The 16,408-nt window shown below is 47.7% G+C and overlaps 2 protein-coding genes across 6 annotated transcripts in view; one reads left to right on the forward strand and one right to left on the reverse strand.

Moving 5' to 3' along the window:
* Positions 1–12,354, forward strand: part of alcama (activated leukocyte cell adhesion molecule a) — a 61,041-nt gene extending 48,687 nt beyond the window's left edge. For 2 of the 3 annotated variants that reach the window (XM_064351192.1, XM_064351194.1), the window contains exons 6-16: positions 143–316; positions 849–973; positions 1,460–1,592; positions 2,272–2,384; positions 2,614–2,740; positions 3,242–3,363; positions 5,678–5,807; positions 6,622–6,651; positions 8,359–8,473; positions 9,529–9,652; positions 10,089–12,354. In XM_064351192.1, the coding sequence (XP_064207262.1) occupies positions 143–316; positions 849–973; positions 1,460–1,592; positions 2,272–2,384; positions 2,614–2,740; positions 3,242–3,363; positions 5,678–5,807; positions 6,622–6,651; positions 8,359–8,473; positions 9,529–9,619 (1,160 nt within the window). In that variant the 3' untranslated portion in view covers positions 9,620–9,652; positions 10,089–12,354. The remainder of the gene's footprint in view (positions 1–142; positions 317–848; positions 974–1,459; positions 1,593–2,271; positions 2,385–2,613; positions 2,741–3,241; positions 3,364–5,677; positions 5,808–6,621; positions 6,652–8,358; positions 8,474–9,528; positions 9,653–10,088) is intronic. The other variant, XM_064351193.1, reaches the window with a different exon arrangement.
* Positions 12,355–13,168: 814 nt separating this feature from the next.
* Positions 13,169–16,408, reverse strand: part of cblb (Cbl proto-oncogene B, E3 ubiquitin protein ligase) — a 73,333-nt gene continuing 70,093 nt past the window's right edge. For 2 of the 3 annotated variants that reach the window (XM_064351190.1, XM_064351188.1), the window contains 2 exons: positions 15,997–16,140; positions 13,169–15,496 (listed from right to left, as the gene is read on the reverse strand). In XM_064351190.1, coding sequence (XP_064207260.1) covers positions 15,258–15,496; positions 15,997–16,140 — 383 coding nt within the window. In that variant the 3' untranslated portion in view covers positions 13,169–15,257. The remainder of the gene's footprint in view (positions 15,497–15,996; positions 16,141–16,408) is intronic. The other variant, XM_064351189.1, reaches the window with a different exon arrangement.

The following is a 16,408-nucleotide window of genomic DNA, read 5'->3' on the forward strand; positions in this document are numbered from 1 at the left end:
CAAAAGCCGAAATGTTTCGGGCCTGAAAACACCGTCGTCATTCCTGCAGTACTCTACTGGTTTCATTTATGCGGATTTCGGGCGCTGCGCAGCAACGCCGTGGCCTGAAATGTTTGTGTTTTGCGCCGTTCGGCGCTCGCAGCTATCATAATCACGGTGGAGAAGACGAAGGACCCCGCCACCGGCCTCTCCAGCACCTCCTCCAAGCTGCAGTACGCCGCGGCCAAGGCCGACGTGGACTCGGAGTTCACTTGCACTGTGAAGCACGTACTGGGGGCCAACCAAACCTCCGAGCCCCTGACCTTCAGCATTCACTGTGAGTGGACACGCAAGAGCGCCCCCTAGGGGGCCGCGCCAGCTGCCTTTGCTCAGAGAGAGAGAGAGAGAGAGAGAGTGAGAGAGAGGAGAGAGAGAGAGAGAGAGTGAGAGAGAGGGAGGGAGAGAGAGAGAGAGAGAGAGAGAGATGACCCCCCACAGATTGGAAACTGAAGTCAGATATTGACTCAGCCCTTGAAGCGAGCACTCTGAGGCAGCGACAGTGTCTGGCAGGGAGATGGATGACTATTTTGTTTCCAGCGAGGTGGAATTCTGTACTTGCACAGCTCCTATCCAGATGTATTCTGGCACGGTGACTCATAAATAAGCCCAAAGACACTGCTAAAGTGCTGTGAACATACTTGTGTGTGTAAGTCTATCAGTTTGTATGAACTGTATGTGTGCGTATGTGTGTCCGCAGTTATGTGTGTGTTCATTCAGGTTTGTGCGTAATTCACAGTTCAGCAGCAGCTGTCTCTCTCTCTCTCTCATACTCTCTCTTTCTCTCTCATTGTCTCCATTTCTTGCTCTAGACCCCACAGAGAGGGTGGAGCTTGAGGTGATCAGCAACGGGCCCATCAAGGAGGGCGACAACGTGACTCTGAAATGCAGCGCCGATGGAAACCCGCCCCCCACCCGCTTCAACTTCCTCCTGAAGGCAAGCCCTTCCCCTGGTGGAGATTTACTGATCTATACGTTACATCAGGGATACACAAATGTGGCCTTGGAGGCCAGTAGCACTGCTGCTTTAGTGGGCTTCTGTGCATAGCGCTGGCCCTCCGGATGATTAAAAAAAAAAAAGATTCACGGATCTTTATATTACATGGATTAATTTATTAGGGACATAGTAGGTTCGGTCAATAGTGTGTGCCAAACCGTGATGATTTAATGATCAGTGCACCCACCCAGCTCTGACGCAGAGAAGCAGCCCTGTATGCATGGAGCCGAGGCTCAGTTCACGCGCAGCTGCCTCAGGCTCAGCTCGGAGCGCCCCTGGTGTGGAGCACGCCACCTTCGGGCTCTTCTCTCCTGTTCAGCACAGCTCCGGTCTCTGTGAGGACGCGGCCCGCCTGAATCTTCTGCTTGTCTTTTCTTTTTTTTGTCTTTTTTCTTCACCACCCCCCCCCCCCCCCCCCGGTTGCAGGACCAGAAAGTGACCGTGGACGATTCGGACACGCACACCCTGCTCGCCGTCACGCGTGACACCACGGGCGAATACAAGTGCTCGCTGGCCGACGACGACAACCTGCAGGACGCCAAGAACGTCACCGTGAACTGTGAGTCAGCCGCGCGCGCGCGTGTTCCCGAAATCGCGCGCCATCAACAGAGATGAAACCTGTCTGCAGTGCCGTTTGAATGCTTTAAACCCTAACGTGGCGCAATATTAAGTCACAGGAGCAACTAATTAAATTCATCTTTAAGCGGATTAAGGGTCAGGAAAATTATTGTGGGCAGTGGAAGAGCTAATTAGAATTTCGGGCCGTTTCCTGGAACGAGCCTCAGAACCCAAAGATAGGCAGAATTTTTTAGCTGATTGTTAATTACTGCCTCCTGAGCGCATGTGTTTATGTTTCGCGTTGGTGAGAAAGGGTAACAGAAAAAAGCGTAACTCGCGCGGACGCCACACCGTGAAATTGGAAGGCGGTTTAGGGCCGCCGCCGCGCGGAAGTCTCTCGCGCCGCATAAATCGAGAGCGGGAAAACAATGGCTTCGCCGGGCCGGAGCCACGGGGGGACGCGTCGGCTCCGAGCCGCTAAAAAGTCGCCCGCGTGGAGAGGCGAAGTCCTCTCCTCTGAAAGCAAAGTGTTTTAATGGGTTCGATAAGCGCGACAAACGAGCGCGCGGCGGTCGCCTGCACTGGGCTGATAGGCCCTTTTTTTTGGCACGCCTGAACAAATGGTTCCACTCCCTCCCCCCCCCACCCCCCCACCCCTGCCTCCCTCCCTCTCTCCACAGTCCTGGACATCAGTCTGGACCCCTCAGGGAAGATTGTGAGGACAGTCGGGGAGAGCTTGGCGGTGACAGTGCAGATGAACAGCTCTGGAGACGTCAAGGTTTCTTGGACCAAGGTAAGCGCACGGAAGGCGGCGGAACATTCCTTTGCAGCGATAGAAATCAATAACAAAAAAACAAAAAAAAAACATTTTCTTCCAATTTACAATGGCTTCTTTCAGATCTTCGCGGTTATAGCTTTTGTTTGACAGATGCTTCTCTGTTTCGGCGAGGTCAGAAAAACACACGAACGCAATGAAAAGGCGTTCACAGATGCTTCGTCTGTTACATGGCTTGTTGTTCCAGGACAAAGACAAGCTGGTCCAGCAGCCCAAGTTTGACAGCCTGAAGTACAGCGACGCCGGAGCCTACGTGTGCGAGTTCTCCACGGCAGGGATTAAACAGAGCAGGTCCTTCCAGCTGGTGGTGCAAGGTACGCTCCTCTCATGTTTTTCAGATAAGGGCTAGTGGGCACGGACGGGCCCTGTTTTATTAACTAATCTGAGAGGCACTGTGGAGCTCAACAATGCACAAATCCTTCAGGGTTCGAGCACGTTAGCGAGGTGCTAGTATTGCATGCAGGTCCAGTGAAGAGCTCCACGTTCCCACTGAGCCAACATGGGGCTCTTCACTTCTGGATATATACTGCAGTGTATTGAAAATACGTGGGCTTTCTTGGAAAATATACTGATGAATATAGTTTACGGCCATTTTAAAAATAATTTAATACAATATCAAGTGGCAATAATGTATACATTGGATATATACTGCAAAATGTACAATTAAGTATTTATTTATGTTCTATGAATACATTCTATTTCAATATATATATTTGAAAGGGTTTCTGTGGACACACAGGAAGGTGGTTAAGGCCAGTGGCGAGGCGGCCATGTTGTGGAAGTCGCGCTGCTGACCGGTCGGTGTCTCCCCTCAGGCCAGCCCACGATCATGAAGATCAGCAAAGCCCGCAGCGAGGACGGCCAGCACAAGGTCCTGACGTGCGAGGCGGAAGGGTCCCCCGAGCCCAGCGTGCAGTGGAGCATCAACGGCACCAACGTAAGACCGCCGCCGCCGCTACCGCTACCGCTAGCGCTAAAGCTCCGTTCAGAGGAGCCCGCACTCCGAGAGGCCGCTCGTCAGCCATTAAACAGCGCTTGACCTCCGCTCTCCCATCTGGGGCTTCCTTTTTTATGGTCTGCCAGGACAACATGGAAGCTCAGCAGCTTTTTCTTTTTGTTTTTTTTTTTCGTTCTTTTCCCCCCATTACCGATGCAGTCCAGGCTGGCCTCAAAGGCAGCGGATCTGAAGACGTACTTCAAAGCTCAGCCGCGATTCCATCTTCCGCCACCTCTGTCATTATTCACAGAGAGAGCACATTTCCTTTCACCGGCACCACAAAATTACCTGCTGCATCACCTGCTAAAAATACACCCTCCCCAGCACTCCTCTGTGCCCTGCCTCTGTAGCTGCTGCTTTTTCAGCTCGGGGAATAAGAGGATGTAGCCGGGCACGTATCACTTTAAAGCCTCCTGCGGTTTTTTTTCCTTTTTTTGAGTTACTCATCCATCAAAATCCGCCGGATGACTCCTTTCCCGACAGTTTGCGATGTGCGCGAGCGCTTGTTTTCCTCTCTTAACCTACCCCCCCCGGGTCAGGCTGTGCCAGTTTCGCTCTCCTCCGAATCGCCCTGGCGGCGAGGAACCTGTCGGACGCGCACCCAGACAGAGTCCCTCCCGCTGGCGCGGGCCTATGGGAGACGGCCGCGGCTTCCTCCGCGTGTGAGCTCGTTAAGTCCCCGGGAGACGGGTCCAGAAACAGTATGTCTCCGTTTTGGACGGGCATTGTTCTGTCGGAGACCGCTGCCCACCCACACTCACGCAGCCCCTCTCTACGAGCTCATCATAACAACACTCCTGCCCGGCCCAGAATGCCTCCCCCACTTCCAAGAGCAGATAGTTTGAGCTGCCTCCTCCTGGAAGTGGGCAGTGGGTTTGGTTTCCTCATTTGTGTGGAGATATTTTCCAGCAGAATTTTGCTGCAGATTTTGCCTGGTAGCGCTTAAAACAACTTTGTCTTTTGTGTAAAACACCCACGTAACACAGGTGTTTCAAAACTGTCAGGAAAAATGGTACCGTGATTCTGGCAAGCTCCACGTTGTAATTTGTCACGATCAGTGATTCAAACATGAGAATGGTTGATTCTTTTATGCAGCCATGTCTGTGTATTATTATTTTTTAAATAAATTTGGTGCCCAATGTGGGGCATTCCTGCTGCGAACCCCACTGCCGATTTGGGAGAGCGTAGACATCCACGGTTCCCCTCCAGGCACCAGGCCGACCGGCGGGGCTTCATAGACAGCGATAATTGTTGGTAGGCACCGACAAATATGAGCCTCTGTCTGACTGGGCCCTCCCATACCCTGGGTGATCAGCGATTATGCGCTGCCCTGCGGAGCTGCCAGTCACAGGCGGCACTGGCACGGTCTGGCTTCAGTCTGAGTCTGTCCGGCTCAGCCATACACCTCTACATGGAGCTCTAACTACACGAGGCATCCAGCAGCTCCTCTGTGTCTGTTTTCTGAGTGCGTATTCAGACGCTTTATTTTACATTTTTACAAACTGGGAATTTTTTATAATGATGACTAATTTCAGTTTTCTGCATGCTTGTTTCCGTTCAGGCGGAACATTGGCAATCAACAAACTGCAAAATGCCCATATTCATGCTAATGGCGCCGTGGTTATTGAAGCTATTCAAGTTATTATATGGTAGAAATAGATAAAATGATTTTATGATTATGTCTCTATTGTGTTCTGTTAATTTATAATCATGTTCCATTTCAATAGTTCAGAGCTCTGAGCAGTCAAATGTGTCGTCTTGTTCACTAAACTCTTCAATCAGACATCAAATTAACCTCACAGACTCCTCTCTGACTTGAGGACCTGCTTCCCAAATGCAGTGGGTGTGGTGGACAGGTGTTCAGGCAGCCATGATACTGAGCCATACAGTACTGCATAGTGACAGAGGTCCAACAACACCCCCTAGTGGTCACTAGTAGACCAACTTCATTTTTTAAAGATGATTGCTAGAATGAATGACGCACAAAAAAAGGTACAGCAATGAGTTCTGTTAGCTTGTAATATTTCCAGTTATTGGCAATAGCAATTTCATTGCAGTTAATCAGAGAGTGCTTCTATTCTCATCCTATAACTTAGCCTTCTGAAGAACAGGCCTGCTGGCTTGTTCATTGTAGTTCTCCGGTGCGGTTTGAGAAGGGCGCTCTTATTATTCAGGCTATGTGTAGGTCTACTTAAGTCCCGCGGCTCCAGATTCTGCTCCAGCCTGTGACGCTCTTCCATTTTCTCTCTTGCAGGAACAGAGCTCCTACGAGAACGGCAAGCTCACGCACAAGATCACCGTGGTGCCCACGGGAAACCTCACCGTGTCCTGCATGGTGTCCAACGAGCTGGGGGAGGACGTCAAGTACATAGACGTGTCGTCTCGTGAGTATCGGAGCCCCCTGCGTGCGCCCGCTCGCTCGCTCTCGCGCGCTCCCTGGCATGCAACCAGTACTAACAGCTGACCAACGGACCTCCCCTTCTTCTGCGGCTCCAGCTATCCGCGGGCGCCGAGCGTCTCTGCGTTTCGCGGCTGAGAGTAGCCATAACAGGGAGGTGGCGAGAGAGCGGCGAGCCTCGGGGCGCTAAGCTAACACGCGAATCACCGCGGTTCCAGCGCTTGGGTTGAATAACATCCGCCGGCACTAACAAACGGCTTGCTCTGTACGCTGCACATCTGCTTCCGGGCTCTCGCGGATAGCGATTAGCAAGCGGAGAGAAGACAGGCGGATATCGACTGAAGGCCGATCGATGCGCAGTTGCGGAGGTAGACGGGGAGGAGGTGAAAGGTAATTCCTTCTATTTCCCATCATCTGAGGCGGCGACGAGTCTTCCCCATTTCCTAATTCCTTTCCTTTCTTTCTGGAGTTGGGGGGTCATCTGTGTGGCGATGCTGGACGCTTATCTCTCCATCCTGCCTCTTGGCCTCAGTTAACACTGTCTATTAACATTCGGAGAGACGCCTCGGAGAAGAGACTCCAATAGTGCGCATCCAGCTTACCTCTCGCAGTTCAAACTCACCCGTTCTGCTGATTTCTAACACTACTACGGGGCACTTCACGCTTTCCAGCCTGCCTGCCTTCCTGGGGAACAACGGCGCCCCACGCTGTTCATTAAAGTGTTTATCGCCCCCTGAAATGACATTGCACTCAACTTTAATTTCTTTGACAGAAGTTAATTTTATTTTATCTGATTTCAGTATTTGAGGACGACGAAAAGAACGGTAAAGGTAAGTTCTTTTCGGAACATTTATTTCCCCCGACTTCGTTTGTAAAGCTCCCATTCTTTGAACAGTACTTGATGGACAGAGTTCTGTAATCTCCGTGGAAAGTTCTATGGAAGCATGCTGAATCGCACTGCAATCACACATTGCACTGCCAGCCTGTCCAGGCAGTCCTGGAGTTAACGAATGTGACCCGTCATCATAAACACCCAGATCGTTGTGGATTTAGATGTGACTCGCTGTTTTACCAGTACCATGGCAGAGTTTATGAACGTGACCTGTCATCATAAGAGTCAACTAGCCATCAGGTTAACAGATGTGACCTGTATAAATACCCAGGCAGTTGAGGGTTCCATCAGATATGACCCGTCATCTCAGTACCCAGGCGGTTGTGGAGTTAAAACGGATGTGACCTGCTTTCATAAACACCCAGGTAGCCGCAAGCATAATTGACTTGACCAGCAGTCTTAATTGCCTGGGCAGTTGTGGGGTGCAGCCGATGAGACCGGATTTCATAAAAACCCTGGCAGCTGCGGGGTTAATTGGATGTGAGGCGCGTTAAACTGAGGCCCCGCCCTGCCCCATCCTGACCGTCACAGAACCTCTCAGCGCACTCACCTCTCCGCCACCTCCGGCGGGGAAAAAAAAACAAAAAAACATTACAAACGTCAGGCTGCCATAGGCTATAAATAATACTGAGCTTCATTCCAATTATGTGTGATTTTGAGGAATTTCTGGATGACGATCAAATGTTTCTTGGCGCCGGCTTGGTTAATTGGCTGGTTCTTACTGACTGTGATGTGCTCAAGTGACTGGATCGTGTACAGAACCTCTGCCCAGGAGACAGAGGGGTGATGGACAGGGGTAATGAGGTGATTTCACCTGTGGAAGGTCCCTCCAGTGCACCATAGTCACTCAGCCATTCATTTATTAAACCAATAACAAGGTTTCTCATGATGCTCAGTCAGTTATATGTTATATCTCCCCCTTTATCGACGGCAGTAGCTCTCAAAGTACATTTCATAAAATTAATGTTTTCCGACTTTGATCTGGGAGGGTCTGGGGTTTATCCCAGAATTCCCTAGCATCCTAGCAAACCTTGTATGCGCTGGATTTTGAACGTACAAAATTCAGTGGTGAAAAATTGAGCACTTTAAGGGCCCATTCGGCTCAAATCCTTTTTACACATTCCACAGTGTGAAAGTGCAGACTGTTTTTAATTTAATGACATCAGCCTCTTCTTTCCCAATGCACAAAGCCTCGCAGATAAAAGTAGTGTGGTTTGAGTGCGGCTGGGATTTTCAATTATGAAAGTCATCTAATGTGTGATACAAGAGCACTCATTTCCAGATATGACCCTGGAAAACTCTTAAAACAGCCCTTGATGGTGCTTTAATGAAGGATGTTTTGTTCTTTAGAATTAGCGTCAGAACAGAGTGCTTAATAGCAGTCATTTGACCGAAAAGGTTGTGACAAGCCAATCCAAGCTCATTGATCGCGCTCATCCGCCTTTACCTCAGAGGAAGACTCTGAAATTCATTCATCTTAGTGCGATCATTACCCTTTCTCTTTAAGGGCATCGGCAGAGCATTTTAACATCTCTTTTCAAAGCTGCACTGCTCAGCGACGGGAGGCGAAGCTGCTCGTAGCCGCGGTACAACGCGCAGAATCTGGAGGCGAGGCGGGCTTCAGTGTTCTCCGTTTGCTTCGCAGGCAAGGCGGAGGAAGGAGACGACCAGGCCAAGCTAATCGTGGGCATCGTGATCGGGCTGATCCTGGCTGCTGCGGTCATGGGTCTGGTCTACTGGGTGTACATGAAAAAGTCCAGGTAAGCCAGCCGTCAACGTAGCCCCGTGTCGCCCTAAACATGAGGTCACCATCTCACTTATTCACATCGGTTCCTGATCCTCGATCAGGAAATGTTAGTTACTAGTTTGTGTTGTAACTGCAATGAGTCTAAAGCAACCAGAACAAGGGTTGCACCATAAAAAGGGTTGCACCATAAATTTTGAAAACTTGAAAGTCCTGGAAAGTCGTGGAGGATCATGAGATAGCTTCCTATTGTCCTTCAAAAGAAGTCATGAAAAACCTTTTTTTTTTTTTTTTTTTTAAAGTGAGGGAAACATTGAGCAACATTCATTCTCATGTTTAGCAATAGCAGTGTTACCAGTAAGATATCACAGAGACTTCCAGTAACTGTGATGCACAGGGAATTAGGAATCAACACTCTAAAGTTGCATAAATTCATGCTAATAGAAATTTGGGGTAGGTAGTCGTGTGTGCTTATATTGCCAACTTGCTGCCATCGGTTGACACATTAATTGTAGGAGAAGTCACTTGTGGCATTTACTCACCGTTAACGGAGAAGAGCATCTGCAATAGTCCATGAAGACCCAGAATATTTTAAACACAGGCAGAAAACATACAGCCGTTGGCCCAGCTGCTGAAACAAGAGAGGGAAGACTAGTGCTGAAGACAGGATCATGATCAACAAACCGTTTCCTTACCTGGAGAAACTGCTCCAAGGGGCGAGACCAGCGGAGTCAAAACGAGGACTCTCACCCATCATCGCATGCAAAAAAAAGGCAAAAGAATGGGGACAGCTGTCACACTGACACTTCCTGAGCCTGAAAACAAATTTTTAAAATACAGAAAGTATTTTTAAGGCGAGTGTTTCCCATTCCTCCCCCCCAAATACACACATAGCCGCAAGCGTCAGATCTGTTCGTGGTGGCCCGGTTTTGTGGGAACTTGACTACGGCAGCGATGCCATGAATCCCGGAAACCAATGCACCGGCCCTTCAGACGGCTTTTAAAAGTGATGCTGAATAAACTGAGACCTGATTGGGCGGTGTAACTAAGGGTGGGCTTCCCTCGTTTCAGACAAGGCAGCTGGAAAACGGGAGAGAAGGAGTCTGGGACCTCAGAGGAGAGCAAGAAGCTGGAGGAGAACAATCACAAGGCGGAGGTGTAGAGACGGACCCGTGGCACTCAAGGGATTAGGAAGGTGGGGCACGTTCTGCCATTTTCATCTGTGTGTGTGTGTGTATCCACATAGCATATTCTGTGCTACAAGACAGGGGACGTAACATGCTATATGTGTAAGCTATATGTAGATATCAAGCTAAGGGGATCGTACATAACTCGGAGTCCGACTGAATTCTGGAGGGTTCATTCCTTTTTACTTTGCTGAAGAGTATTAAAAATTGGATGAACCAAAATGTTGATAATAATCATGTAATTACCGAAGAGCAGCAGCCAAATACTCTACAATGGCCGACCATGCCAGCCTAGGGTCTTCTGCTCTGGCAGACCTTTGGCATTCCTAAGCAGTTTTGTGCCAGCTAACTGACTTTTTAGCCTTGAGAATACCCTTTTTTCCCCCCAGTCTGCTGAGCCCTGAATTGTCTTAATTTTGTTTTGTTTTTTGTTTTGTTTTTCAGGGAAACAGTGATGAGTGGCCTTTTCACACTGGACTTACAGTTTGGGAAGAAAAAAAAAAAAAGAAAACCATCAAGAGGGCCATTTCTTTGGACACGGACATCATCCATCAGGCTTCTAATGCACAGCACGTTTCGCAGTAACTTTCACCAAAAGCCCGAGATGAGCAGAAAACCCTTAACCTCCTCTGCTGCCATATGAAAGCAAGGCCAACGGAAGCATTGTGTTGTATATGGATTCTGTCGCCCTCCACTAAGTCATTTTTCCCGCTCCCTCCTCTCTCTCTCTCTCTCTCTCTCTCTCTCTGTCTCTTCTTCTCTCGTACTCTCTCTCTCGTCTTCCTGGTGAATGCTTGTTTCATGCGCAGTGTTTGTTAAAGTGGGTTTCGGCTCTATTTTTTTTTGTTTAAATGAAAACAGTTAAGCTCACTGTACACTTTTTAGGCTTATATGAATATATACTCCCCCCTGCTCGCGGCCAGGGACGCGGCCGCAACCCAGGACTTACTGCTGACTGAACGATGGACGATCTTTATTCTGCGGGTGGACCGGTGCTGACGGGGCGTACCGGATCCGAGAGGGGCCCACACCTGCTGGGACAGAGGACTTCACTGCTGTTTAAATCCTCCATTCCTCCACATCTCACCTCAAGTCTTTATATCCAACAGTTCAGCCTTTTTGAAAATTATTTTGATTTTTGGATGCCCCCCCCCCCTCATACTCCACTCCATATTCCCAATGTCTCTATCACATTATAGTAGAGAAAAATTCCATGCCCGTTCCCAAAAAAGTGTTAAATCTTAAATGTTGCTGTAGGAAAGCATGCATTAGGCCATTTGCTTTCAGTGAACCGAAAGTTAAGAATTGTAGGACCCCAGAGTGCTGTAGTAAGGATTGTTAGGCTAATGGCTTTCTGTTAAATAAGGATCGGAAGGGTGCTGTAAAGAAAGGCAGTAAACGTGGTTCCATCCTTTTCCTCTTTCTGCTGTTTGTGAGGAGTCGTATCCAGGTCTTGAGCAGGGCTGAGGTCCCTTCCAATTCAGTCAATTCAGGAAGTGAATTAAAATTTGGTTAACAAACTGGAAAATGCCCATAGAACCTTTTGCAATTCATTAAATGAAGTTCAGTTTATATCCTGAACTGAAATGGAGTGGACCCCAAGCCTGGTCTTGAGCCTTTAGTACACCACTGGCATCAGATTGCTCATCAACCTTTTTTTTTTTTTTTTGTTGTTTCCTCTCCTTTTTAGAGCTGCATTATGTCTATAAACTGCTCACCTTGTACAATGCTTTCATTCATTTCCGTTAGTTTTCTCCCTGTGGTATGCGTCAGATTCTAGGCAGGTAGCTGTTCTGGTAGAAACAGTGCGGCTGTGCGCTCTGTAGTCGGAGGTGATGCATTGTAAATACATTGGATCTGAATGTCCCGTCTGAATTTTTTGGCTGTATTTAAACTGTGTGAGAAATGTAAGGTTTGCAGAAGACGCTTCAGTAGACGGCTCGGTAGGTGTACTCAGTTCACACCTTTTTTGCCTTTAAAGTTTTAACACTTAAGCCGTTCTGTTCAAAGGTACTGTCCGATGGATAACGCTACTGGTGACACTTAAAAAAGCAGTGCTGTGTAGTGTGTGCATTAAGCTTGTTTGCAGCTTGATTGTTTTGGTTACACTTGTAAGTGCCTGTTTATACTGTTAGGAACCATTACATCGTACTCTTAGGAAATGTTACAATTATTTCATTAAAAAAGTTAATAGACAGATTGGAGGAGCAAAGCAAAGTTTTCTCTACCTGGTTTGCCATGTGTATTACTTTAGGAAAGGAGTGGTTATGCTTAAGTTAAAGACATACTTTATATGAATGTTAAAACCTGAATTTCATTCAAAAGAGCACGTGTACATTTCTAAAACAATGTAACATGTTACTATTTGGAATCGGTAAAAAAAAAAAAAAAAGTCTTAGTAGATAAATGTATTTATTAAGGCTTAAGATTCTAACAGTATAAAAAGTCCCTGAAAGTAAGGTGTGACTTTTTTTTATTATTGGGTTACTCGAAGGACATATTGTAGTTGCAGTACAGGAGGTAATTGTTCAAGAATTTTTGACATCATTTTATTTTTTTGTTTGTTCCTTTGTTCTGTCATTTTTCAACATCAGGTCAGCAGTGAAACCAAAGAAGGTAAAATGAGAAGGCCATACAAGTATTGTAAATACAGACTTTTTCGTTTTTGTACTTTTGTTGAAAATAAAGTGTACATTTTGAAGAAAACAAACTCCAGAAAACACAGCCTTTTTGCTTTTTGGGTGTTATGCCCTGGTTTTCATTCATTTGTAATTTAACTGTCACCACTGGATAGAAGGACCCTGTAAGTTGTTGCGGTTTATGGCATATACGAATAAATAAATTAGACTTTACAAAATACGACTTCTTTGATAAAGACTGCACTTAGGCAGTTCTTGAGAATTACAGCACTTGACATTTTTTTACAATCCAAGTGTTCGTCAGCCGTGGAGAGTAAAAAACCGCTATCGGGCCAACTTGTGTTAAAAGGGAACTGAATTGCCTCGTGACACCATGCATGGTCAGAACAAACATTTCCTGAGAAGGCCATAAAAATATGGGAAGGCAAAATGGTTATTTTATATGCGAGTCTGTTCTAATCTGATTCTTTCCCCCCTGGGAGAGAAGCATGTAGCTGGACTTTCACGGGATGAATTAGATAGAAGAAATAATGAGCAAACATGCCCTCTGTCACATTTGCAGTTTTCGCTCAGTGAAATAACAGCATTAAGCGTCCACGCTTTTCCGGGCTCAAATTACACAAGATGTCGGCCACGACGCACGACCCAGATTTCACTCCAAACACACCACGCGTGACACTGCAGCTGAAGGCTTTCCAATGGATCTTAAATGCTGATTTTACCGTGAGAAAACTAGCCATTAAATTCCCAGTAATCGGAATGCCGTCACAAAATGGCACGCTGTGGGACAGAAGGGACAAAAGCATTTTGTTAATACTGGCTTTTATAAAACTTTCACAAGGACAGATTATAGGTTACTTTTAATTACTGAACAATGAAAAAATATCAAGAGAATGCTTTAATAAAGTATAAATTAATTGCACACATCACTATCTTTTACATATCACAAAAGGCATTTTTGACAAAATTCCTCGAAAAAAAAAAAACGAAAAGAAACAGAAAACCTCACTGCCACCGGAAGGCCACCGAACCCCTGGAAGGCTGGATGGAAGGACCCTCCATTTTCCTCTTTCAAGTTTAAGATGAGAGAAAGGAACCAGTGCAAAACAAAGCTTCAAGTTAATAATACAAAACCTGAACTTGGGAGGGCGGGGGGGCAGACAACGCGACTGACGAACCGAAAACACGAAAGCGCGTAATGAACGCGGTCGGCTCTGACGGCAGACGAGCAAAAGGCCTGGCCGTTAACTGTCAGACGCGCTTCAGCAACAGCGACGGCAAAAACTCCCCGGCAGCCTCGCTTCTGGGGCCGACTGAGGACGCCGTGGGATCTCTGACCATGACGGCAACAGCAGTTTTCTAGACGCAGATTTTTCACTTTTGGCGGTAAGTTCACCAGGGGAAAAAAATTCAAGGACAAGATTAAAAATGTGCATTGTTCCATGTGTTTAATAGCCTGACGTGTAGAGAGGGCACAATCAAGGTGCAAGTGTCCTGTAAACAGCCTGTGACCAGGCATGGCACTTAGCTCGTCTCAGGAGTATGGCATTTTAACTCTGTCCTGTGGTCAGTGTTCATGGGAGTCAGCCGAAACCTCTCCACACACGTTCGATTGTTCATTTAAAAAAAATTAAAACAGAATATTGTGGCATTTGTCATCGTTTTTTTTGGCACATAATAGACACTATTTATTTTCAGTCATTCAGTCCTTTTTTGATTGCGGAGAGTGAGATAATGGCAGGGCTGGGTGTTTCCTTGGAAATCGCAGACGAGTTGCAGGGAAGCGGAACCTTGGGCTAATACATTCAGACGGCTGGGTTCCGCGCTGGAACAGCTGAACCACACGGAGCACGGGTGATCTGCCGTTTTTTGTTGTACATTCGATTCATTTCTGTTCTGGGGCAGAAGAAAAGCACTTGTAACAGAGACAGCATATGCGTCAAGAAAACTGCCCGAACCACTACCAGACCTGGCAACTCAGAGACGGGAAACAGCCCAGCAGCCTTAGGGCTCAAACACCATCTGCGAGGTCCAATGAACCGGCAAGGTCACTGAAGGGAAGTAGTATCACAGCCACCTATCAAAACTCCTCCCCGAAAAGCGACACGACCTCTGGAGAACCGACGCCGAGCGACCGAAGCTTCGCGGGAGGTAGCTAAAAATGCTAATGTCCCGTGAAGTATAAACAAGTGAGACCAAAATAAAACACAAGGGGAAGCGAGATGCCACCAACGTTCTGATTTAACGGAGACGAAGCAGTCATGTTCAGAGGCCTCGCCTGTCTTTGCGGAAAAACGCTCGATGCGGAAAAAGATTCAGTAGTGAAGGCCACAGGCAAGAGAATCGCTTTCAGTTCTGTACACCTAATTCAGTCTGACCAAGGAATCGTCGTCTGGTCCGTTAAAGCGACACAGTAAAGAACCATATGATGAAAAGAAAGCGATACGTTCACATCCAAAGTTGTGTGTGTGTGTGTGTGTGTGTGTGTGTGCGTGTGCGTGTGTATGTGCTTATGTGTGTGTGTGTGTGTGTGTGCGCGTGTGTGTGCGTGTGTGTGCGTGTGTGTGTGTGTGTGTGTGTGCGCGTGTGTGTGCTTATGTGTGTGTGTGTGGGACGGTTTGACAAAGGCGGCAGCAGGACAGGGGTGAAGCCAGCGCTGTGAGGTCCACCGACCCCAGCTGTCCACTGTAAACAACAATTCATTTTTTCACAGGTTTCTAAAAAGTAAATGCGTCTCTTCAGTTCGACCCTGATTCGTTATGGCTAAAAGAAATAGCTGTGCATTGCTTCCCAGCATTCCTGTGGGAAAGGACATAGAATTATCTCCGGGGTTTCTTCACTGCGGCCACCACCCCGGCGGCCGTTGGCAGAAGGGGGCGGTGCGAACGGTAAGAGGGACCCCCCTCTCCCGCCCTTTCCCTCAGATTCCCAGCCCACCAGCAGTCTGAAGTCTCTTTAACCCGTTGGCCGTGGGCTACAGGTTGAGTCTGGGGGCCACCAGGGCAAACTCCCGCAGAATGTTCCGGGCCACGTCCACTTTGTTCTGCGCAATCATCAGGGCCCTCTTAACGTCCTCGAAAGAGTAGCCCTCGCCCATCAGCTTGGCGATCTTGGCGTCCACGTTCTCACCGGCCGGCTCGTGGGCCTTCCTGTGATGCATGTCCGGAGGGGTCTTTCGGGGGAAGGGCTTAGGCGGCCTGGCAGGTGCCTGAACTGCACAAGAAAAAACAAGGCACACACTTCACTGGGACCAACTTCATTTATGTTATTATTACAATTTATAGTCATAACCATAAGCTCTGTATTAAAATAATCAACACCAAGTAGCAAAACACGAAATACACAGCAGACTGAAAACACGCCTTTTCACGCTGAATCTCAAATAATGCTGACATGGCTTTTTACGAGCAATGCCACGTCTAAAGCTATTCCCTAGAAGCTATTAGCTACTAAAAGCATCACATTTCTCTCACTACCTCCTGCACATACTGTGGCACTTAACGATATGCTGTAGGATTATATACAACTACTACTACTGGTTGTGAAACTGCTGACCCAACATTAGCGCTGCACTTTGACTCAACCATTATGTGCGCAAGCATGTAAACTGCACAAAAAGAGTCTGCTAAGTGCATACATGTAAATGCAACGCAAACCAGCGTGCTTGGTATGCAACCAACCATTCCTCCTGGACTTATAGTGCCGTGTTGGACACGAGCGTCCGGTACCTGGTGTGGGGGGCAGCTGGTCGTACTCCTGGGAGGGGGACGCCCTCCCCGGGGGCTTCATGTTGTCCCCCGTCAGCCTTCGGACAGGGGGCAGGGGCGCCGTCCCGCTCAGCACATCGAAAAAGTTATCTGCAACCAAACCCATTCCCCAAATTCAGAGAGGGCTCAACACCGCATAGAGCGCAAAGGAACGGAAAGCGGAAACGATTGAGAGCTGTGTGGGTATATATACGGCGAGACTGCATAGCAATGCTAAAAGGTTTGAGAGCTGTGTGGGTATATATACGGCGAGACTGCATGCAATGCTAAAAGGTTTGAGAGTTGTGTGGGTATATATGTTGGTTAGACTGCATGCAATGCTAAAAGGTTTGAGAGTGTGTGGGTATATATTATGGTT

The sequence above is a fragment of the Anguilla rostrata genome, chromosome 9 (genome assembly GCF_018555375.3).
Source record: "Anguilla rostrata isolate EN2019 chromosome 9, ASM1855537v3, whole genome shotgun sequence".
In the NCBI taxonomy this organism is placed as follows: Eukaryota; Metazoa; Chordata; class Actinopteri; order Anguilliformes; family Anguillidae; genus Anguilla; species Anguilla rostrata.